Source organism: Artemia franciscana, chromosome 17 (genome assembly GCF_032884065.1).
Source record: "Artemia franciscana chromosome 17, ASM3288406v1, whole genome shotgun sequence".
NCBI lineage: Eukaryota > Metazoa > Arthropoda > Branchiopoda > Anostraca > Artemiidae > Artemia > Artemia franciscana.
In genome coordinates, this window is record NC_088879.1 from 482,695 (window position 1) to 508,336 (window position 25,642).

Genomic DNA, 25,642 nt, shown 5'->3' on the forward strand with positions numbered 1-25,642 from the left:
CAAATCACCCCCTCCTTACATTAGTTAGTTAGTTAGCTTAGATATGGCTCTTAAGTTTCAACGTCGCTCCTTAGCTTTAGCAAAACATTTGATCTATGGAAATATGTTTCGTCTTTAATTTTATATTTCCATATTGTTTAAAAAGAACATATAATTAAAACAATTCTTGAAAGAAACTCCCCCTATCATTCTTAACACACTCTCAGATATTTTCATGTTTTAAATCCATTTATTCGTCTTTTGCAAGCCTCCTTGCATTTTAAATATAGTTTTTAAGTTTTAACACCCTTAGCTACAGCAAAACCTTTTATCTGTTGTAATATGTTACGTCTTTAATCTTATATTTTCTTATTGTCTGAAAAAAGACATAGAATTTAAAACGTTCCTTGAAAGAGCCTTCTCCTATCTTTCCTAAGGCATTCTCAGATATTTTCATAATAAAAATACACTTTCAATCCATTGATTCGTGTTTCCACAGGCCACTACCTCCTTGAATTTTAGATATGGTTCTGGAGCTCTAGTGCAAAATATTTTTGGGCTGTATATGCTTGTAATCAATAATGTAGCATTTAAATAAAATTGTTCGTGTAAATATTCTATTAAATTGTTAAATCAACTTACAATATTTATCTTAAATAGATAATATCATCCTCCACCCTCCCCCACCTTCAATGCTAATAACTTCATCCTGATATGATAGTCGTGTAAGCATTTGAATACCGTCATCATCATCTACATCCGCGATGTCACCTTCTTCAATAGGCCTCTGTGGCAAGTCATTTAGACGATCATCATGCTTCAGACATTTGTAACCAGGACATTGCCGCACCAGAACGTCCGAGGTTTATGATAGTTTATCTTCATAGTATAATACACACTTTTCTCTTCCTCCACTGTCAAATCAATATAGAGGAAAATTCGTCTTACTCTGTAAGCCCCCGATCACACAAAATGTACCCCCTTCTTGAGTATATACAGACTGCTCCAATAAAAGAAACAAAACTTATTGCCTCATTTGAAAATTCAAATTCCGATAAGTTTTATTTACACCCCCCCAAAAAAAAGTCAGTTTTGCTTTGTTTTGCAACGAAATACAAAGCCAATTCAGTTCTCAAACAGTTTGTGGTAACGAACTGTTTTTTTGTTTTTTGTTTTTTTTTTGCCATAAGAAAGATCACGGATACGTCTTTATTTATTTTTTTTCCAAAGTTGATCGCAAATAATGACGAAGACTACACTGCATTTCCATAATACAACCACAGAAGAGAGAATAAGGACTTCTTTCCCAAGAAAGTGAATGAACAAAACCTAGTTGAATATTTCGGCCCTATATCTAAGGGCCATCTTCAGCAAAGAAAATAATAAACAATAAAACACTTACAATAAAAGCTCTCGGCTAAAAATCCATTTGTTTTAAATAGCATTGGCATCATTACTTCTTAACGGAAAGTTCAGTCAAGACTGTGGGATAAAAGCAAATATTTTACAAGCTAAAAAGGTTCATTCATTGAACTAACTGAATTTATTAAAAATTGGAATAATTTCTTATTGCGATATTTGCCTTCTCTGCAGCTAATCTTGTAGTTCTTTTGGGATTAGGCTTGTTTTTATTCTTTCCTACTTTTGTTTTATTTTGAATTATATTATTTTCTGTAATTAGTTTTGTGTACATAGGGCACACAAAATTATTTATGTAGGGTACACATAAATAGGTTCTATTTAGGAATGTATTATTATTTAAGTTTCGTTTGATTTCGATTGCCTCGCGGACAGTTTGTTTGATTCCAGGTCATTACTAATTAGGATTGTTTCGTCAAGAATTTGGATTCTGGATTCGTATTTTCTTAATCATGTGTTTCGGGGACGTTTCATGGACGACGTAATTTCAGTTTAGAATTATGGCAAAAGTGAACTTAAAGGTTTTCTAGAACATATAAATACTTACTATAGAAACCTGCAATTCACTCTAGAGACCGAAACATATGGAAAAATACCTTTTTTAGACGTATTGATAATATGCAGTGTGAATAAACTTGATTTTACGGTTTACAGAAAACCTACGCATAATAATAGATACCTTCACTTCAAATCTAACCATCCTCCACAGGTTGAAAGAGGTGTGGTAATATCTCTTGTGGATAGAGTACTTAATATCTGTTCAGAGCCGTATATTAAAAAAGAATTAAATTTTATTACAGACATACTTTTTGGCAACGGGTACCCAATTTCTCTCATAAATACTGTTATTGCTCAAAGATTAAAGATGCATTCTTCTAAAGCCTTAAATCCCTCACCAGAAAACAATTCAAATAATCCCACAAGCATGATTTACCTATCTTATATTCCGAAAATCTTCAAAACTGAAAAAAAGTTCGTTTAAAAAACAATTTACGTGTTCTATTCACAAGTAATTTAAGTATAATGAATCTTCTCAATTCTGGTAAGGATAAAACCCCAGTTACTCGTCTAAGAGGGGTGTATCAAATACCATGTCATTGTGGAAATTATTACATTGGCCGAACCCACCAAAATTTAGGAACAAGATTACAGCAACACAAAGAAAGCATTGAAAAAGCATTAAAATCTAGAAATAACTCCATATCATTCGATTCAGCTTTAAGAAATCATATTTTTGAAAATCCAAACCATTATGTTCTATTTGACGAAACAATTCTGATTAGCAATGACCTGGGAATCAAACAAACTGTCCGCGAGGCAATCGAAATCAAACGAAACTTAAATAATAAGACATCCCTAAATAGAGACTTGGGTGAATACACACTCAACCCTATGTACACAAAATTAATTATAGCAAATAATATAACTCAAAATAAAACAAAAATAGGAACGAATAAAAACAAGCCCAGTCCCAAAAGAACTGCAAGACTAGCTGCAGAGAAGGCAAATATCGCAATAAGAAATTATTCCAATTTTTAATAAATACAGTTAGTTCAATGAATGAACCTTTTTAGCTTGTAAAATGTTAGCTTTTATCACACAGTCTTGGCTGAACTTTTCGTTAAGAAGCAATGATGCCAAGGCTATTTAAAAAAAATGGATTTATAGCCGAGAGCTTTTATTGTAAGTGTTTTATTGTTTATTATTTTCTTTGCTGAAGACGGCTCTTAGATATAAGGCCGAAATATTCAAATAAGTATTGTTGATTCACTGTCTTGGGAAAGAAGTCCTCATTATTCTCTCTTTTGTGGTTGGAAAAAGTGATTGTATCGACCCAGTGTTCCTAGAATGTCACCAGAGGGTTCATTCTAACGAAATTAAAATTTATAGTGCCCTTTTTAAGTGGCGAAAAAACTTGGAGGGTAACTAGACCCCCTCCCACGCTCTTTTTCCCCTAAGTCACCGGATCAAAGTCACCAAATCAATACAGAGGAAAAATTCCTCTTCCTGCGTGGGCCCCCAATGACACCGAATGTACCCCCCCCCCTTCTTGAGTAGATACAGACTACTCCTATAAAAGAAACAAAACTTATTGCCTCATTTGAAAATTAGATATTTAAATTCCGATAAGTTTTATTTAGATCCCCCCCCCCAAAAAAAAAATCCAATCTTGCTTTGTTTTGCAACAACATAAAAAGCCAAATCGGCTCTCAAACAGTTTGTGGTAACGAACTGTATTTTTCTTTTGCCAGAAGAATGATCACGGATACGTGTTTATTTGTTTTTTGCTTTTTTTTCCAGAAGTGATTGTATCGACCCAGTGGTCCTTTAATGTCACCGGAGGGTTCATTCTAACGAATATTGAAAGTTCTAGTGCCCTTTTTAAGTGACCAAGAAAATTGGCGAAATACTTGACCCCCTCCCACGCTCATTTTTTCCAAAGTCACCGGATCAAATCACCAAGTCAATATTGAGAAAAAATTGCTCTTCGTCCGTAAGCCCCCAATCACACCAAATGCCCCCCCCCCCTTTGAGCATGTACAGACTGATCCTATAAAAGAAACAAAACTTATTGCCTCATTTCAAAATTCAAAATTCAAATTCCGAGAAGTTTTATTTACACCCCCCCCCAAAAAAAAATCAGTATTGCTTTGTTTTGCAATGAAATACAAAGCCAATTCGGTTCTCAAACAGTTTGTGGTAACGAACTATATTTTTTTGCCAGAAGAAAGATCATGGATACGTTTTTGTTTGTTTTTTCCCCAGAGGTGATTGTATCGACCCAATGAATGTCATCAGAGGGTTCACTCTAGCGGAAATAAAAAGTTCTAGTGCCCTTTTTAAGTGACCAAAAAATTGGAGGGCAACTAGACCCCCTCCTACGCTCATTTTTTCTCAAAGTCATCGGACCAAAATTTCGAGATAGTCATTTTGTTCAGCATAGCCGAAAAATCTGATGACTATTTTTTTGAGGACGACTTAATCCCCCCAGTTCTCGGGGAAGGGCTGCAAGTTGTGGACTTCGCACTGGTTATTTGGAAGTATAGAAACGTTTGTAGGGTGGATTTTTTCTGGTGGCGGGGGTGTCGGTTGGAAGGGATTAAGTGAGCGGATCCCTCCATGGAGGAATTTATCATGGAAAAAAGAGTTTCCATGAAGTGGGTACTGGATTTTCCAGCACTCTTAAAAAACCATGATAAACTAAATAAAAAACAATTTTTTTTAACTTAAAGTAAGGAGCAGCATTAAAACTTAAAAAAAAGAAACTACTACGTATATGAGGGGGTTCGTCCCCTCCTCACTACCTCACTTTTTAAGCTAAAGTTATTTTAGTAATATTAAAAGAGCTATTTATTCTAATTATACTACCTTTGTGATTCAGGGATATGGAATTGGAAAAAAAAATTGAACTTTAGTGTAAAGAGTGAGGTATTGACGAGGGGGCGAATCCCCTCATATACATAATACCCAAAATATACAAATATAGAAGTTCGTTACATAAGTTAACTTGTAAGTTACGTATATTTAATACTAATAAAATATTCGTAAATGAAATTGAAAGTTCTAGTTGCCTTTTTAGGTAACCAAAAAAATGGAGGGCAGCCTGACCCCCTCCTCCGCTTCTGATTTCTCAAAATTATCCGATCAAAACTTTGAAAAAGCTATTTAGCCAAAAAAAATAAATTCGTATGCAAATTTCGTTTTGATTGTTCATGTACGGTGAGCCAAAATCAAAACCTGCGTCAATTCAAAAACGTTCAGAAATTATACAACAAAAATATTTTTTTTCAACTGAAAGTAAGGAGCAAGATTAAACCTTAAAACGTAGAGATATTATTACATATATGAGAAAAAGCTTTTTAGCCAAAAAAAAAATAATATGTAAATTTCGTTTTGATTATTCATGTACGGTGAGCCAAAATCAAAACCTGCATCAATTCAAAAACGTTCAAAAATTAAATAACAAAAACAATTCAACTGAAAGTAAGGAACAAGATTAAATCTTAAAACGAAAGAGATATTATTACGTATATGAGGGTGTTCGTTCCCTCCTCAATACCTGGCGTTTTACGCTAAAGTATTATTAGTAATTTCAAAACAGCTATTTTTTCTAATTAAACGGCCTTTGAGAGTCAGGGGTCATTCTTAAAGAATTGGAACAGAATTTGAACTTTAGCGTTGCAAGCTGTATGTTTTCAAAATTTGTGTGAACATACGGTCTCTTGATGTTCTCATGGGCACGAGTCATTTCATAAGTATACATATAATAAAAACTTTTGGCTACCCTCTACGAAATGACATTGAAGGGTTCCAACCCAACCAGAGAACCTAGACTAAACATACCCCCTTCGTTCTACGAAAATATGTCTGTCTACACTGGGTGGTTTGTTCACTTTAGGTCCCCCTAGGACTGAGGAGGGTTATAATGACCCGAGACATTGCAGCCATTTTGAACAACAATGCGGTGGCATATGTATGGCATATATGGTGGTGCCCAAGAGCACCTTTTACCTTGGAGGAGCCAATGAAAGGCATCTTACATATGAAAAAGCCACTAAGGAATTTGTTTACGTCACACTGAGTCTGGGTAAACTATGTGGTATTACTTGCCAAAGGTTTGTTATAAGCCATCTGATAAAAAAAAAAAAAAAAAAAAAAATTGTTCCTTAGATGATTCTGAGGTTTCACTCTGATAATTTTAATATTATTTTTCAAAAGTTTAGGCAGCCCTGAAAGGCTCTTAATATAACATAATATTCTGCTAAAAGTTGAATTTTGTAGAGCCCACTTTTTCGTATTTTTTTGTGTTGGCCCCTAATCTGCGTTTGCACCCCATCTTGAATGAGGAAGGTAGGGTTATAGGGACTGACATTTTGATCACACCTATGAGGTAGTTTTCTACGGTGCTGGTGGCCAAATAGCGATACTTAAGTAAAGACTAGAATTGGCGGTACCTATTAATCGTTTGGTTAGTTAGCTTTTCACTGGCCCACTTCTCATGGAAGAAGTTGTCATAGAAGCTTTGGAAAGGGCTAATTCGGTTGGAAACTAAAATTTCTAGTGCCCTCTTTATAAGTCACAAGTAATTTTCAGCTATGTCAAGTTTTTACTCCTGAAAAGGGCTTGGAAGAGGGGTAAGAAAACACTTTCCCTAAGTTTATGTGGTCCATTGGACTTCAAATATTGTATTTGTTCTAAGAAGGAGGGGGAGGGTTAATATATATATATAATATATATAATATATATATATATATATATATATATATATATATATATATATATATATATATATATATATATATATATATATATATATATATATATATATATATATATATATATATATATATATATATATATATATATATATATATATATATATATATATGTATATATTCCTAAAATGTTTTTGCTAATAGCCCTTTTTTACAGTTTACTATCAAAGTGAATTGAAAGATATGTGCTCATATTTGCAAAATACCTTATCTACAACATCTTGGGAGTCAGTCTGATTATCCGAATGTAACTGTAAGAGCATTCAGACGTTATAAGAGCCGTCAATTTGATGTCCAGGGGTAGGGTAAATTATATACTAATGAAATGATTATGTGTGCTGATTTGTGTGACAATACTATTTGTGTAATGATTTGCATTAATTTGTGCGAGGAAACCGTGGAGCGTATTTTTTTTCAAATATCTTATTAAAATAGTAAAAAACTATTTCATATAAAAGTCTAAAGACTCATAAGCTCGTCGTTTTGAACAGCATATCGGTACTGTCTACAACGATGATGCTTTTCCACTTCTTATTCTGCTCAGCAATCTTAGTATAATGGGGAAGAATTTTATTTTTGGTAATGCTGAAGTATTTTGATCAACACAGTTCTGGCCTTGAAAATTTTGTTACAATCCAGAACAGGGGGATCTGGAGGAACGCCTTCAGTAGGATGCAGGATGGGAGGGGTTTGGTGATTTGGGCCTAGTTCCTCTCCCTCTTCTTCAGAAAAAAACACTGACTTCTCCAAATAAGGTCACATCTGTAAGTACCTAAGTTAATGATGAAATAAAACTTCAACTGATTTTGAAAAATATGTCATGCAAAATAGTATTACCTTGAAATGTGTTGTTTTTCTTCCTTCAAAAGTAATTAATCAATTATTAATAATTAACAATTAATAATAATGAATTGTTACATTTGTTTATTTTTCAGACGCAAACAAGATGAAGTAAAGGTTCTCGAAGACACCATTCGCCAAAGGAATTTGCAGAGACGCAATATGGGAAATGAGCTTGATGCCACATGTCAGATATGTCTGAAAACCAAATTTGCTGATGGAGTAGGTCATATATGTAACTACTGTGCGGTGCGCTGCTGCGCCAGGTGTGGCGGAAAAGTCTCTCTTCGATCTTCAAAGGTTAGTGAAAATTTTGTCCTTAAAATGTCATGAACTATGTTGGCAACAATAATATAATTTACTAATTCTAATGAGCCACGAAAAGGGTTTCTTGGAGAGCGGTGCATGTGCTTCCTACCTAGAGATAATATCCACAAATAATAAGAAGTATCAGGGGCTGAAGTTTACAGTAATTGTGTCTATGTATATTTGGTCCCCTGCTATGCAGAGTATTATTGTAATTTTTGTGCTGCAATACATATCACTTAGCCCGAAGCAATTAAGAATCTGAGACTCACTTCAAAGCTATGAAATGGAAAGGTTTTTACTCTAAAGACCTGGAATCAACTGATTTGCCAACAGACAAATTGTGTTTTGAAACTCCTACTTATACTCAAGGCTTTCAAATTTCAGGGACTCTAATTTCAGTGAACAGACCTCTTATGAAAAAATTTTAGGGGCTGTGAGGGGAAATTTAACTTTCCCAAAGTCTTGATTGACCTAAATCATTTTTTCATATTAAAAAATGGAAGCACTCCAGTTTTCATAACAAATTGTAACGTCATCTTCGAGTAAAACTTTACATGTCCAAAATCATTGCTCGGTTTATGTATTAAGATGTCTTATAAAGCAACACCACTGCCTTGTGTTTGTTTTTTATAGTCAGGAATCTATAGCTCAGTTTTGTGGTGGTTTTGAAGTGGTTTCCACACTATGTACTCAGTTTTCTCTGCGAAGTGGTTAAGCTGCGTTAGGTCAAGCATATCAATTTACAATAAAGTCCTTCAACAAAGGTTAACTTAAATGTCCACAAAACTGTCTTAATTATTGTAGAGAATGATCACAATCGGCCTAAGCAAACAATTCAAAATTCAAAAATGTGGGATTTGGGTGGATAGATTGATTACTCACCCAGACATCCTTTTTTGTTTCTAAAATAATAGTGTGTCCATTACGTTGTACGGACTTATGTAACTCAATTCCATGTAGGGATTAAGTCTGCTTGGAATATACATGTTAGGGATAAAATGTGGTCTGTGAGATTATATAACACAAAACGAAGTCTGAAGTGTTGAAATCTTGTCTGAAAGGTTCGACGAGATTTTTCTAGCCTAATAAATAATGTAAACAAGAAGCAAGACGATGCACCAATCATTTCAGAGGTTGGTTGAAGGGGATTTTGGAGGCCATGTGATCAGTGTCCCAGACTTTTTTCCTTCGGTCCCACCTGAAAGATAGAATGTGTGCAGGAATCTTAGATATTTTTGCCAGGCTTAAGAAGGCAATTGTCGAAGAGATGTTAGATTTCGGTCATCCTGTCTATGTGCAGCTTTTAGCTTTATTTCAAAACTTACACGGAGGCATTTTAAGGCCATTTTGTAAATGGCTTCCTTCACTGTGCCAGACTGCTAAAAAATTAAGGTGTGATATGTACATAATAAATATTTTTGTTACCTAGGTTTTATTTTTTTCAAAGTCCATATGTGTTTGAGGGGTGACCTCATAACGCCTCCATGCAAGTTTTGAAACAAAGCTAAAAGCTGCACATGGGCTCTTATAAGCTGAATGACGTAAACCTCACATCTCTTAGACAATTTTCTTCTTAAGCCTAGCAATAATATCCAAACAAGGGTGAATGCCGAGCAGTCCAAATTTCCAACCCACGGATAAAGTGAACACGATGCCTTTTTTTATGTTCTTACCGAATGTATTAATTGCTGTTATCGCAAAACCAATTTTAACCTACCTTGACTTAACTTTCCCCAAATATATAGCTAATGTTACATATTTCCCGTTTTTATGGCGCTTGGTATTAACCAAGTGACATATAGCAATCGCAAATTCTGTCGGTCTGTCGGTCCGGGTTTTGCTACTTTAGGCTCTTCTAAGTAAGCTAGGAAGATGAAATTTGGCAGGCATATCAGGGACCGGACCAAATTAAATTAGAAATAGTCGTTTCCCTGATTTGATCATCTGAGGGGGGAACGGTCAATTCGGAATAAATAGAAAAAAATGAAGTATTTTAACTTACGAACGGTTGATCAGATCTTAATGATGTTTGGAAGGATATCGTGTCTCAGAGCTCTTACTTTAAATCCTGACCAGATCTGGTGACATTGGGGGGGAGTTGGGAGGGGGAAACCTAAAATCTGGGAAAACACTTAGAGTGGAGGGATCGGGATGAAACTTGGTGGTAAAAATAAGCAAAAGTCTTAGATACGTGATTGACATAATTGGAATAGATCCGCTCTATTTGTGGGAATTGGGGGGGGGGGGGGGGGTAGTTCTGAAAAATTAGAAAAAATGACGTATTTTTAACTTACGAAAGAATAACGGATCTTCGTGAAACTTCATATTTAGAAGGACCTCGTAACTCAGATCTCTTATTTTAAATCTCAACCGGATCAAGCGTCATTGAAGGGCAGTTGGGGGGGGGACTTCAAATCTATGAAAATACTTAAATCGGAGAGATCATGATGAAACTGGATAGGAAGAATACAAGAAGTCTAAGATACGTGACTGACATAACCGGACCGGATACACTCTCTTTGGTGGAGTTGGGGAGGGGGGGGGGTTGGTAATTCAGAAAAATGAGGTATTTGTAACTTACGAACGGGTAATCAGATCTTAATGAAATTTGATGTTTAGAAGGATCTTGTGCTTTAAAGATCTTATTTTAAATTCTGACCAGATCCTGTGACATTGGGAGAGTTGGAGGGGGAAACCGGAATTCTTGGAAAACGTGAAAATCGGGGTATTTTTATCTTACGAATAGGTGATCGGATCTTAATGAAACCTGGTATATAGAAGGATCTTATGTCTCAGATGCTCCGTTTTCGACTCGAATTGGATCCGGAGACATAGAGGGTTGGAGGAGGGAAACATAAATCTTGGAAAACGCTTAGAGTGGAGATATAGGGATGAAACTTGATGGGAAGAATAAGCACAAGGTCTATATGCGTGATTGACATACTTGGAATGGATCTGTTCTCTTTGGAGGAGCTGGGGGATGTTAATTTGGAAAAATTAGAAAAATTGAGGTATTTTTAACTTAAGAACGGGTGACCGGATCTTAATGAAATTTGATATTTAGAAGCAATTCATGTCTCAGAGCTCTTATTTCAAATCCCAGCCAGATCTGCTGACATTGGGGGATTTGGAGGGGGAAATCGGAAATCTTGGAAAACGCTTAGATTGGAGGAATCAGGATGAGGCTTGGTGGATAGAATTAGCAAATGTTGTACATACGTGATTGACGTAACCGTACTGGATTCGCTCTCTTCGGGGGAGTTGGGGGGAGGGGTTCAGTGCTTTGACGTGTTTGGTGCTTCTGGACGTGCTAGGACGATGAAAATTGGTAGGCATGTCAGGGAGCTGCACAAATTGACTTGATAAAGTCATTTTCCCACATTTGACCATCTGCGGGGCTAAAAGGAGAGGAAAAATTAGAAAAATGAGGTATTTACAAATTACGAGTGGGTGATCGGATAGAATTTTGATATTTAGAAAGACATCCTGACTCAGAGCTCTTATTTTAAATCCCGACCGGCATTAAGCCTCTGATTTTCTTTTTGAATCAGTCTATTGATGCTTAGAATTTTGTTAAAGCTCATATCATATGACCTCCTGGCTCTTCGCTCTTCTGGCCTCGTCACAAGTGCCATATGAGCTCTTAGCTCTTGTTTTCACGATTGTGTAACCGTCGATTCCATTTATGGGTAAACCTTTTTAAAAAAGAGTGGAAATTACCAAAGTTATATAAACTATGTTTAAAATAAGAGAAAAATGCATTATCTTTGAGCGATTAGTTTATTCAGAAAGAGCATAAAAAAGATATCTTGTGGCATGTTCACTTTGTTTGTAGGTGGTAAATATGGACTGCTCAATATTAACCCCTCGAATTGGGACAGTTCCATTTAGAATGAGGGGAAAAACCAGTATAAATCTCAAATTTAATCTAACGACTTAAATATAGTTACCAACTTATAATAAGATTTCACTTAATTACGACTCAAAATAAAGAAATTGAATGCACTCGAAGTTATTACCCTTTTTGTTAGGGGTAGGGGTGTCACTCACTATAATAATAATTGCTTACTGTTGCAATTACAGCAAATTAAATCGTTTAGAAGGCTAGTTATGTGTTCTTCAGACCTTGAGAACACTGATAAACAGTCATTGAATAATTTATGAGCTGATGATGGCTCATATTATCAAAGCCAAGTTTCTCGGATAATAAATTCAGACGCTTTCAAATCGACTGAATCTTCTCCGGTTTATATTGATTTTTGTCACAGCTTTCCACAACTCTAAATGTCCACTCTCAAGCCTTAACAATAGATATGGGGGTGGATATCCAATGTTTCTTTTTTATTTACTTGAATTCAAGAAGTTTTTTGTATTTTTTCGGCTAACACAATATGAAAAAGAAAAGAATAAAAAAGGATAGATAGTTTCCTAAAATATAGGCAGGGTCGTAGATTAATATATGGCTTGAAATTCACTCGTTTTAGGGTAAAACCTTCCTTATTCAGCGGCATTGGAGCGCTTTCATAAAAACGAAACTAAACAAAATATTGAAAAACAGGTAAAACTTTTAGTACCTAAACTATTAAACCTTAAGTATAGGCAGGGTCGTAGACTAGTATATGGCTTGAAATTCACTCGTTTCAATGTGGCTTTGGATCGCTTTCATAAAAAGGAAATTAAACAAAATATTGAAAAACAGGTAAAACTTTCAGTAAGACAAGGGACTTTGACGTTATTCACCGAGTTATTAAAAGTTTTACCCATTTTTCAATGTTTTGCTGCATTTCAATTGTCCTTAGAAAGGCACTCTGGTCTGATAAATTATTTAATTAAACGCATAAGTGGTTCAATATAAATAACAAGAAGACAACATTGCCTTTCCATCATACAAACAAAAAAAGGAAAAAAAATAAGGGAATTAATCTAAGACAGTTACAATTTTAACTGTCAATGAGTATTTCGGCTTTTATATCCGAAAGTCTTTATCGACAAAGCACAGATAAAAATGAAATAAGACTTACAATAAAATGCGATCATTAAAACAAAGGGTACTTATGTATTGTAACGACCCCACTCAAGTTTTTGATATGAGAAGACAAAACGATTTCTCCGCTACCAACGGAGATAATTAGCTTTGTCTCTGTGAGATAAACTACAATGTAGGTATATTTCAATTGAATATTAAACATATAGAGTTGGTATGTTGGTTAGGTTAGGTATTTGATATAATACACTCTGGGCGGCCTGCTTTCCATAATTTTCATCTGTAGTTTCCATAATTTTGTCACTAAAGTAGTATATTTTCATTATATTTTGGTATATTTCATTGGCATTAACCTAACTTCACTTCTTGAGTGGGGTTGCTATAATACATAAATACAGAACAAAAATTAAACCGTCCCAGAGTCGTTACTTCAAGGAAGTTGAACCAGGACTGCAGAAAAAACAGCACGGCACGTGGCAATTCATTCAGGTAAATTAAATAAAAAAAAACAAGTTTTTTTAACGGAAAGTAAGGAGCGGCATTAAAACTTAAAACGAATAGAAATTACTTCGTATATAAAAAGGGCTGCTTCCTCATCAACGCCCCGCTCTTTACGCTAAAGTTTGACTCTTTCTCTTAACTCTACTTTTTAAAACAGTAAAAAACTTTAGCGTAAAGAGCGGGGAGTTGGTGAGGAAGCAGCCCCTTTCATATACGAAGTAATTTCTGTTCGTTATAAGTTTTAATGCCGCTCCTTACTTTTCGTTAAAAAAACTTGTTTATTTTATCTAATTTCTGAACGTTTTTGAATCAATGCATGTCTTGATTTTGGCTCTCCGCATATGAATAATAAAAACGAAATGTGTATATTTATTTTTTTGGCTAAATGGCTTTCTCATAGTTTTGATCGAATGAGTTTGAGAAAAAAGGAGCGGAGGAGGAGGCCTAGTTGCCATCCGATTTTTTGGTTACTTAAAAAGGCAACTAAAACTTTTAATTTTTTACGAATGTTTTATTAGTAAAAGATATACGTAACTTACAAAATTAGCTTACGTAACGAACTTCTGTATTCTCATGTTTTTATTACGTATATGAGGGGGCTCACCCCCTCGTCGGTACCTCGCTCTTTACACTAAAGCTTAAATTTTGTCCCAATTTCTCGAGAATGACCCCTGAATCACAAAAGCCGCAGAATAAATAGTTGAAATTACTAAAAATACTTTAGCGTAAAGAGCGGGGTATTAGGAGGAGGTAAGCCCATCATATTCGCAATAATTTCTGTTCGTTTTAAGTTTTAATGCTTCTCCTTACTTTCAGTTGAAAAAACTTTTTCATATTTATTTTTTTATTTTTTTAATAATGCTAGAAATTCCTGCGGTCTCTTCATGAAAATTTTCTTCCCCCATGACAAATTCCTCCAAGAAAAGTTACTCCGACATATCCCCCTCTTCTCAACCCCCCCCAACCTAAAAATTCCCCTGAAAACGTCTGTACACTTCGAAATAACTATTATTATATCTAAGCACTGGTCAAAGTTTGTAACTTGTAGCTCCTCTCACGGGGACTGTGGGGGAGTAAGTCGTCCCCAAAGACATAGTTATAAGGTTTTTTGACTACGCTGAATAAAATGGCTATCACAAAATTTTGATCTGGTGACTTTGGGAAAATAATTAGCATGGGAGGGGGCCTAGGTGCCCTCCAATTTTTTGGTCTCTTAAAAAGGGCACTAGAGCTTTTCATTTCCGTTAGAATGAGCCCTCTCGCAAGATTATAAGACCACTGGGTCGATACGATCACCCCTGTGAAAAAAAAAATAAAAAAAATAAATAAATAAATTCGCATCCGTGATCTGCCTTCTGGCAAAAAAAATACAAAATTCCACATTTTTGTAGATAGGAGCTTGAACATTTTACAATAGGGTTTTCTGATACGCTGAATCTGATGGTGTGATTTTCGTCACCAGGTTGTTTCCCCCTATTTTCTAAAATAAGGCAAATTTTCTCAGGCTCATAAATTTTTATGGGTAAGATTAAACTTGATGAAACTGATACGTTCAAAATCAGCATTAAAATGCGATTCTTTTGATGTAGTTATTAGTATAAAAATTCCATTTTTTGAGTTTTGGTTACTATTGAGCCGGGTCGCTCCTTACCACGGTTCGTTACCACGAACTGTTTGATTCAATAAAAAAAACAAGTTTTTTTGTTTAACTGAGAGTAAGGAGCAACATTAAAACTCAAAGCGAACAGAAATTATTCCGTATGTGAAGGGTCACCCCCTCCTTAATACCTTGCTGTCTACAAGTACGCTGAACTTGATGGTGTGATGTTCATCAAGATTCTTTGAATTTTAAGAGGTGTTTCCTCCCTATTTCAAAAATTAGGCAAATTTTCTCAGGTCCAAGTTGATAAGTAACATTAAATTTGACGGATCTTTATATTTGGAATCAGCATAACAAGCTGGTTCTTTTGATGTATCTATTGATATCAAAAATTTGTTTTTAAGAGTTTTGGTTACTATTGAGCTGAGTCGCTCCTTGCTTATAGTTTGTTATCACGAACTTTTTGACACAAATCAAAGGAATGTTTTTAATACCATTACTACTTTTTTGGTTTCTAGACTAAAAGGCGTTTTTTTACAGGTTAATGGTATTAGGTATTGAAGTTATAATATAACTTGTTAAATCGTTTTTAATTAAACTTGCATATAACGCGTTGAGTGAAATCCCCCCCCCTCAAAATCCCTACATAAAGATATATTATTATTTATGAAACTATATTAGTTATTTATATTAGTTATTTATTTATAGTTATTTATATAACTATCGTATCAACGTTTTAACTTCTACCTCTTTTGATTGTGCTTTAAGATTAGCTAAGATTCAGACGCTCCGAACTGGACTTATTAGGAGTTTTAGAAACTCAAGTGCCAGGGGTAGGAATAGAAGACTTGAACTTAGGTGATTCAGAATTTATTTAATTAGACAGAAAGAATGGGGTGATTTTGCCTTCAAAAACGCTGAAAGTTTCAGCCTAATGCATGCCATCATCCATTCATTAAGAATTTCTGAATCGTCCGCTTGACAGCCTCTGTAGGCACAGTGTTTTTCGATTTAGTTCGATTTAGTTAACATGAGTAGGGCTGATAACCCTCATGTCTTCTCAAGACTAGAATACAATTTGCACTTAACTGAAAAAAAATGAAAAAACAAATAACCGTGGTTTGTCAGTTTGACATATACTGATATTTATTCAATACGCGCATGGCACGTTTGGTTTCTTCTACATCCCCATCAACACACACTGAAAGTTTTAGCCTAATACATACCATCAACCATTCCTGAAGAATTTCTGATGCGTCCGCTTGACAGCCTGTGTGGGCATAGTGTGTTTCGATTTATTTCGATTTAGTTAACGTGAGTAGGGCTGATAACCCCTATGCCTTCTCAAGACCAGAATAGAATTTGCGCTTTAATGAAGAAAAAACCTAACAAAAATATGACCGTGGATTGTCCGTTGATTTGACATATACTGATATTTATTTCTTAAAGTTTTAAAAAAAATTTTATTTATAAAAGTAAGAAAAGTAAAAACATTTTAAACGTATTTTGTTTTCATTAAAGTGCAAATTGTGTTCTGCTCTTCAGACGGCATGGGGCTCTCCACCCTACTCATGTTGATTTTTGCTTGTTTGAATTTGACTCGGCTATTTATTGTAATATATGTTCATTTTGAGCTTCATTTAATTATTACTAGTGATTTGTCGTAGTTTTACGCTTCGAAGAATATTTGACTTTATTTTTGCTCATTCTTGGCTTAATGGAGCTTTTTACTGTTCTTTGAAAAAATCTCATGTTCTGTAGAAAAACTTTTTAAATTAATTTCTGATCCTTTTCTATTACCATAGTATTTTTCATGGGAAAAACAATATTTTATATCTTTTCAGTTCCGTAGTATGGGCTGCTATTTTTATGATGGAAAAAAAATTTTCATCAACTTTTAATCCTGACACAAACATTATTTTTTAATTTAATTTTATAGCTTCTGAAGTTGACTTAAGAAATAAAACTTACTATCATTCCCTAAGGATTCTATCTATGCTCTTTGACAACCTGGAATCACTTACACTCTTTTGTATTTATTTAAATTGTAAGAGCAGAAGTAGTAATAGTAGTATCCCGAAAAATTTCAACTTAATACCCTCAGTCGTTCGCGATGCATTGCTGATGTGTCTTATTGGCAACCATTTAACACAATGCATTTTGATTTATTTTCAAGCAACATTTAGTTTTAAAGCATAATGAGTCAATGGCACAATTGTGGAGGGTTGACAGGCTTAATATCCCTAAAGACATAGTTGCTGGACTGTTCTACTATGCTGAACGAAATGGCTGGATACGTTTTGAAAATTAATGGGCTTGACAGAAGAACTGCTTGCCATTTAATATCTTGTTTTTCTTAAAAAGGACACCAGAATTTTTAATTTTGAATTGAATTAGCTCCTTTAGAAGTTTCAATGATATTTTTAGCTCTCATAGGGTGGTGCTATGTATGATATTGCTTATATGCACTTTTGAAAACCTGCTTGCACACAATTTTTTGTTTAATTGAAACTCCTGAGCGTTCTCTAAAAGTTTCCTCTTAATACTTTTAGCGTCATTAGTTACATTAACTGTAGTGATAGTGTAAAAAGTATGCATATAGTACCTTCTGGCTAGTTCTAGTTCTACACAGTCTCTAAATGTTCAAAATTTTTCGCCTTAAAATCCTGTTTTAATAGCAGCAGTAGTAGTAGTAGTAGTAGTAGTAGTAGTAGTAGTAGTAGTAGTAGTAGTAGTAGTAGTAGTAGTAGTAGTAGTAGTAGTAGTAGTAGTAGTAGTAGTAGTAGTAGTAGTAGTAGTAGTAGTAGTAGTAGTAGTAGTAGTAGTAGTAGTAGTAGCAGTAGTAGTAGTAGTAGTAGTAGTAGTGTAGTAGTAATAGTAGTAGTAGTAGTAGTAGTAGTAGTAGTAGTAGTACTAGTAGTAGTAGTAGTAGTAGTAGTGTAGTAGTAGTAGTAGTAGTAGTAGTAGTAGTAGTAGTTGTAGTAGTAGTAGTAGTAGTAGTAGTAGTAGTAGTAGTAGTAGTAGTAGTAGTAGTAGTAGTAGTAGTAGTAGTGTAGTAGTAGTAGTAGTAGTAGTAGTAGTAGTTGTAGGTGTAGTAGTAGTAGTAGTAGGTGTAGTAGTAGTAGCAGTAGTAGTAGTAGTAGTAGTAGTAGTAGTAGTAGTAGTAGTAGTAGTAGTAGTAGTAGTAGTAGTAGTAGTAGTAGTAGTGTAGTAGTAGTAGTAGTAGTAGTAGTAGTAGTAGTAGTAGTAGTAGTAGTAGTAGTAGTAGTAGTAGTAGTAGTAGGTGTAGTAGTAGTAGTAGTAGTAGTAGTAGTAGTAGTAGTAGTAGTAGTAGTAGTAGTAGTAGTAGTAGTAGTAGTAGTAGTAGTAGTAGTAGTAGTAGTAGTAGTAGTAGTAGTAGTAGTAGTAGTAGTAGTAGTAGTAGTAGTAGTAGTAGTAGTAGTAGTAGTAGTAGTAGTAGTAGTAGTAGTAGTAGTAGTAGTAGTAGTAGTAGTAGTAGTAGTAGTAGTAGTAGTAGTAGTAGTAGTAGTAGTAGTAGTAGTAGTAGTAGTAGTAGTAGTAGTAGTAGTAGTAGTAGTAGTAGTAGTAGTAGTAGTAGTAGTAGTAGTAGTAGTAGTAGTAGTAGTAGTAGTAGTAGTAGTAGTAGTAGTAGTAGTAGTAGTAGTAGTAGTAGTAGTAGTAGTAGTAGTAGTAGTAGTAGTAGTAGTAGTAGTAGTAGTAGTAGTAGTAGTAGTAGTAGTAGTAGCTGAAAATTAATTGCAGTAGCCTAAGATTGAGTGGAAATAGTAGTAATAGAAATAGTAATAATAGTAACAGTTGCAGCAGTATGAGCAGAAGCAGTAGCCCTAGGATGCAAATATTTTCTGTTGATTAGTTCAACATCCCTCACAACAAGCTCTGTTAGTTTCAACTTCACGCACCAAACTGTTCCTAAGATATTGCTGTTACACCCTTTTGACAACCTTCATACATAGGGCGTGTTCTGATTTGTCTTCCCCCTCAAAACTTCTTGAAAATTTCACCTTCATGTTCTTAGGCATAGTTAACAGTAGTCAAAGTAGTGGTATTGATATTGTTAGAAGTAGTATTGAATAGCAGTAGTTCTACTAGCAGCAGTAGTATTAACCTATTGCCTTTTCGTCAGTTAGACATCCCTCTTCTCAAGTCCTGGAAGTTTCAACTTAATACAATTAGCAATTGCTAAGACATTGCTCATATGTCCTTTTAATAACCTATATGTTCATATATTTCAAAAAAAATTCATCTCAATGCTCTTAGCCCTACAAGTAGTTACAATAGAAGAAGTACTAGTATCAGTAAATGTACCAGTAACAGTAGTATTTGGTGAGAAGGTCTTCCCCTTTAAGTATTCACTGAAAGCGTCAACTTAATACCCAAATCGATTCTTGAGATACGCTATTCTCATAATGTGCATGCACATAGCATTTTGTGCGAGTACTTCCATTCACATTTGACTCTTCTAAAGGTCATTAAAACTTCTGACTTCCAATCAAATGAGCTCCATCCGATCCAAAGTTTATACAACTACCCGTTTCATAAAAACCTCAAGTGCCCTGAACATAACTTAAAAACGTAGCCCATGGGCTCTGGGGGATTGTGTCCTCCCTAAAGACATTTTAATATGACTTTTGGACTATCAGTAACAAAGTGGCCATCTCACAATTTCAATTGAACGTGTTTTGGGAAAAGAGGATATCAGGGAGGGGGGCTTGCTGCTCTCCATCATGTTTGAATTTATAAAGGGAACTAGAACTATACATTTCAAATCAAACAAGCCTCTTCAAAAGTTCACATGGTCACCCCTTCAATAAAAACCTTAAATGCCCCTGGGGCATAACCTACAACCCCTACCCCTATAATAATTTATGTTCGTTTTAAGTTTTGATGTTGTCCCTTACTTTCAGTTGGAAAAAAAACTGTTTTTCATTCAATAACAACCACAAGCTGAAAAAAATACAATATCTTTGGTTTATTATCATAGTCAAGAAGCTGCTTAACATAACATTAAATGCTAAGATTGATCGAAAAATAACACAAATAAATTATTGTTTTTATCAGCCAGTATTTAACAAAATTCTAATTTTAGCATAAAGAATGAGGTACATACGAGGGGAAGAAACTCCCTCATATACGTAATATGAGTGGCTTCGCCCCCTTGTCAATACCTTGGTCTTCACTCTGAAGTTCGAATTTTGTTCCAGTTCTTTAAGAATGCCCCCTGAATCCCAAAAGGCGTTTAATTAGTATAAATAGCTCTTTTGAAATTACTAACAATACTTTAGCGTAAAGAGCAAGATATTGACGAGGGGGCGAACTCTCTCATATACGTAACAATTTCTGTTCGTTTTAAGTTTTTATGTTGCTCCTTGCTTTCAGTTGGAAAAACTTATTTTTTATTCAATTTCTTATTGTTTTTCAACTAATGCTGGAAATCCAGCGGCCCCTTCATGGAAATTTTCTTCCCCCATGAAAAATACACCTCCGTGGAAAGATCCTCCCAAGTAACCCTCTCCTCAAATACAGAAGAGTCTTAGCTGAGCTTTTCGTTAGGAAGTAATGATGCTATTTAAAAAAACGGATTTTTAACCAAGAACTTTTATTGTAAGTTTTTTTGTGTTATTTTTTGTTATCTTTTTTGCTGAAGACGGCCCTTAGATATAGGGCTGAAAGATTCAAACATGTCTTGTTCATTCACTGTCTTGGGAAAAAAGTCTTCCTTATTCTCGCTTCTGTATTTGTATTATGGAAAGGCAGTGTGGTCTTCGTCATTATTTAACCCTCTCCTCTCGACCCCCACACCAGAGAAATTTCCCCCTGAAAATTTCTGTATACTTCCCAATAATCAATACTATATATAAACAATGGGTAAAGTTCATAACTTGCAGTTCTTCCCCGGGGACTGTGGGGAAGACATACTTGTTAAATTTTTCGACTGTGTTTAACAAAATATCTATCTCAAAATTTTGATCCGGTAACTTTGGGAAAAAATGAACGTGGGAGGGGGCCTAGCTACCCTCCAATTTTTTGTCACTTAAAAAGAGCACTAGAACTTCTGATTTACGTTCAAATGAGCCCTCTCACGACATTTTAGGACCATTGGGTCGATACGGTCACCCCTGGGATACAAAAACAAACAAACACGCATCCACGATGTTTCTTTTTGCAAAAAAAATACAAAATTCAAAATTTTGCAGATAGGAGCTTGAAACCTCTACAATAGGGTCCTCTGATCGCTCAAACATTTTAGATTCTCTACTTCTTGACTGCCACAAATAACTTGAAAGATTGTTACAATGCCACATTCACTGCTACTTCAATGCTAATTCAATGCTACATTCACTTTCTCAGTGTGGTTAAACTGTTCTTGACTCAACAATAGGGAATCTGATGGTGTGATTTCCATTAAAATTTTAGGATTTTATACTTTTAGGGGGTGTTTCCCTCTTTTTTAGAATGTAAGGCAAATTTTGCAGGCTTGTCACTTGATTAACCTTGTATATATTTTAAATCAGCATAAAAATCCAATTATTTTGATGCATCTATTTGTATCAAAATTCCGTTTTTTAGAGTTTTGGTTACTATTGAGACGGGTCGCTCCTTACTTACAGTTTGTTACCACGAACTGTTCGAACTGTAATTTTCTCAGATTGTTCTTTTGCCTGTTATTACGTATATGAGGGAGGTGAATCCTCCTGAGTACCTCGCTCTTTGCGCTAAAATGTTTGTGAATTCGTTAAAAGCTTATTATTCTAAATAAACGGTCCTTTGGGTGTCAGGAGTCACTCTTAAATAATTGGAGACAAAAAGTAAAAAAACATTCTGTTTTAGGGCTACCCTACAAACTATACAACAAATCAATCTTAAAACTAGTTGCACCTGGAAAAGAACTGGAAAAGATTGGCACTTGGAATTAACAAACTGTATCGGCCAAATATTTTGGATTCTCTACTTCTTGAATGCCAGAAATAACTTGAAAGGGTGTTAAAGTTCTACATTCACTGCCACTTGGGTAGCAGTGACTGCCACAGTGTAGTTAAACTGTTCTTGAATGCCACAGTGTTACAGTGTTGCCAGCAGAGATATGTACGGGCTCGAAAATCACAAAAATTGGCGAATTCTATTTGTTGTTATTCTAAAATAACATTTTATAATTAAAAGTAATCATTATAGTAGTTACCATTCCTGAATCAGCTACGGATGACACTTTTCTCTCACCAGTTAGTTTTTATCAAAACGTCTTTTTTAATGTTTGGATACTATGGGCCGTGATACGCTCTTAACTAGGTTACAGCTGCTAGTATAATTATGATAGAAAAAATCGGGGCATGGAGAGGCTTCTCTACTTGCAGTTATTAAAATAATTGTATAAATCAATTATACAAATAATAATTTGGTTGTTTGTAGCAAACCACTTTTTTTAGGACTTCCACGCTTCTAGGTACAAAATTTGTGCCTAGAAGTATGCTAAAATCGCGAAAGAAGGAAGGACTTTCATATACTATAGCACAAAATACACAAATACACAATACACAAAATAAATAAGAAATACACGGGTCCAAATAATATTTAGGTTGAGGATTTGAAATATATGATGATTCTTCTTCATCTAGCTTCGCCAATTGCTTTTGAAAATTTTTTAAGAGATCTAAATAACAGAATCGTTATTTTTAGAATAATTAAAAATGGTTGTCAAGATAAATACTGTTCTAGAAATACTGTGAATTGGGTTCGCTGAACTAAGTTCTCCATATGTTTATTTATTGAGACTCGGAAGTTGGAACTGTTGTAAACGGTCCATTCACCTTTCCTTTTATGAAAACATTTATTTTATGAAAACAGGTGTGCTTGAAGTGTAGTAGTCTGATATTTATTGAAAAAAAAACATTGAATTTGAAAAGAAAAAATGGGTTAATTATGTTGAAAGCATATCACCAAATTGAAAAAAAAAACACTGTGCTAATACTGGACAAAATTGCAATATAAACGAAAATAGTACCAAAGTGATCAGAAAAAATTTTGTACAACATACTAAAAGTTTCTTTAAATCTGAGTGAGGCGAGCACCCGAAAAACATGGGAAAAGGGGGAAATGTGGGGGAAGCTGGGAAAACTGCCGAAAATGCCCAGAAATTAGTTCAAAGTTAATATTCTGGGGCTTTCCCGTACGCTGATCACGAAACTGACATCTAAAATTCAGTATAGGATAAAAGTACTACAGAAAACGGGGGGAACAGGGGGAACAGGGGAAAAATTTTAAAAATACAGGGTATGGGCATAAAGCACGTTGAAATATGTTTTCTGGGATCTTTCTATCTGCTGATCCCGAAACTGACATCTAGAATGAAATAAGAAACATGAGCCCCACCATAATGGGGATAAAGGGGGTAAGAGTGGAAGAAAAGGGAAAATTGAAGTCAGGGGTAGAAATCAGTTTGAAATGTTTTTTGGGGGTTTTCCTGTATGCTGATCACGATACTGACACCTAAAATGAAGGAAAGAAAACGAGAACCATGAAAACCGAACAAAACTGGAGGAAATAACAGAAAAAAAGGAAGGGAGGCCTGACTCCTGAGCCAGCTGCTACTGGCTAATAAGTAGGTCTATGGACAAAATAAGTCGCTTAAGTATCAAACTTTTACTTTCTTGAATCATAGACATTTCTTACAACCATTTGAATTACTAAGCATCCTCTGCATTGACGCCTTTATGGGCAATCATCCTGTTACCTATACTTCTAAGCTCTGTGGAACTAGTAAAAGGAGAGTTCTCTAGATGGAATTCAAGGAACGTCAGTAGATCCTTAGTATCTCTCTTTATTCGTGCTGCGGTTGCAGTAACATGCTGTTCACTAGAACTGTACTCTAGGCCCGTCCGTTTCTGCATTAGATCATTCACTAAAGCGAGTACTGGCATAGACATTGTACATATGTTTCTCTGAAAAGCTCAGTCAACCGTTTTCTTCTTCTTAGCCCTCCATCTGTCTTTAAGCTCTTCGTCAGCACTGTCTCGATGACTAGGTCTAGAGCCAATCCAGCCCAAAAACGATCACTTCGTCGGGCAATAAACTTGCGGCTTGCAAAATGTCTGAAGAGCTTTGGATTCGATGTTTCAAGTTCTTGCATTATCTGAAGAAAAACGACCTAACTTGGCATAAAGATTATTCCCCGCAGCTGCGAGATATGGGAGCATCAAACAGTTCGTGGTAACGAACTTTAGTAAGGAGTGACCCGGCTCAATAGTAACCAAAACTCTAAAAAATGGAATTTCGACACCAATAGCTACATCAAAAGAATCGCATTTTAATGCTGATTATAAACATATAAGTTTCATGACGTTTAATCTTACCCATCAAAAGTTACGAGCCTGAGAAAATGTGCCTTATTTTAGAAAACAGGGTTTAAACAACCCCTAAAAGGCATAGAACGAAAATCGCACCATCAGATTCAACGTATCAGAGAACCCTATTGTGAAAGTTTCAAGCTCCTATCTACAAAAATGTGGAATTTTGTATTTTTTGCCAGAAGGCAGATAACGGATGCGTGTGTATTTGTTTGTTTGTTTTTTTCTTTTTTTCCAGGGGTGATTGTATCGACCCAGTGATCCTAGAATGTTGCAAAAGGGCTCATCCCAACGGAAATGAAAAGTTCTAGTGCCCTTTTTAATTGACCAAAAAATTGGAGGGCACCTAGGCCCCCTCCCACGCTAATTATTTTCCCAAAGTCAACGAATCAAAATTCTGAGAGAGCCATTTTATTCAGCGTAGTCCAAAAATAATATAACTATATCTTTGGGGACGACTTACTCCCCCACAGTCCCCGTGGGAGGGGCTACAAGTTACAAACTTTGACCAGTGCTTACATATAGTAATGGTTATTGTGAAGTGTACAGACGTTTTCAGGGGGATTTTTGGTTGGGGGAGGGTTTGAGAAGAGGGGGATATTTTGGGGGAACTTTCCATCGAAGAATTTGTCATGGGGGAAGAAAATTTCCATGAAAGGAGCGTAAGATTTTCTAGCATTATTAAAAAAAAATGAAAAAAAAATATGAAAAAGTTTTTTCAACTGGAAGTTTAGAGCAGCATTAAAAATTAAAACGAACAGAAATTATTACGCATATGAGGGGCTCACCTTCTCCTAATACCTCGCTCTTTACGCTAAAGTATTTTTAGTAATTTCAACAATTTATTCTACGGCTTTTGTGATTCAGGGGTCGTTCTTAATGAATTGGGACAAAATTTAAGCTTTAGTTTAAAGAGCGAAGTACTGACGAGGGGGTGAACCCCCTCATATATGTAATAAAAACATGAGAATACAATAAGTTCGTTACGTAAGCTAATTTATAAGTTAAGTATATCTTTTACTAATTAAACATTTCTAAAAAATTAAAATTTCTAGTTGCCTTTTTAAGTAACCAAAAAATCGGAGGGCAACTAGGCTTCCTCCCCCGCTCTTTTTTTCTCAAAATCATTCGATCAAAACTATGAGAAAGCCATTTAGCCAAAAAAATAAATATGTAAATTTCGTTTTAATTATTCCTCTGCGGAGAGTCAAAATCAAAACATGCATTGATTCAAAAACATTAAGAAATTAAATAAAAAAAACAAGTTTTTTTTTTAACTGAAAGTAAGGAACGACATTAAAACTTAAAACGAACAGAAATTACTTCGTTTATGAAAGGGGCTGCTTCCTCATCAACGCCCCGCTCTTTACGCTAA

The 25,642-nt window shown here is 35.0% G+C and overlaps 1 protein-coding gene across 4 annotated transcripts in view; it reads left to right on the forward strand.

The window, feature by feature from the left end:
- LOC136037653 (regulating synaptic membrane exocytosis protein 1-like) overlaps positions 1-25,642 on the forward strand; it is a 371,730-nt gene that overhangs the window by 44,741 nt on the left and 301,347 nt on the right. For all 4 annotated transcript variants that reach the window (XR_010620002.1, XM_065720373.1, XM_065720374.1 and 1 more), the window contains exon 3: positions 7,610-7,814. Coding sequence is in view for 3 of the 4 variants with exons in the window: in XM_065720373.1 (XP_065576445.1) it covers positions 7,610-7,814 (205 nt within the window). In the remaining variant the exon portion in view is untranslated. The remainder of the gene's footprint in view (positions 1-7,609; positions 7,815-25,642) is intronic.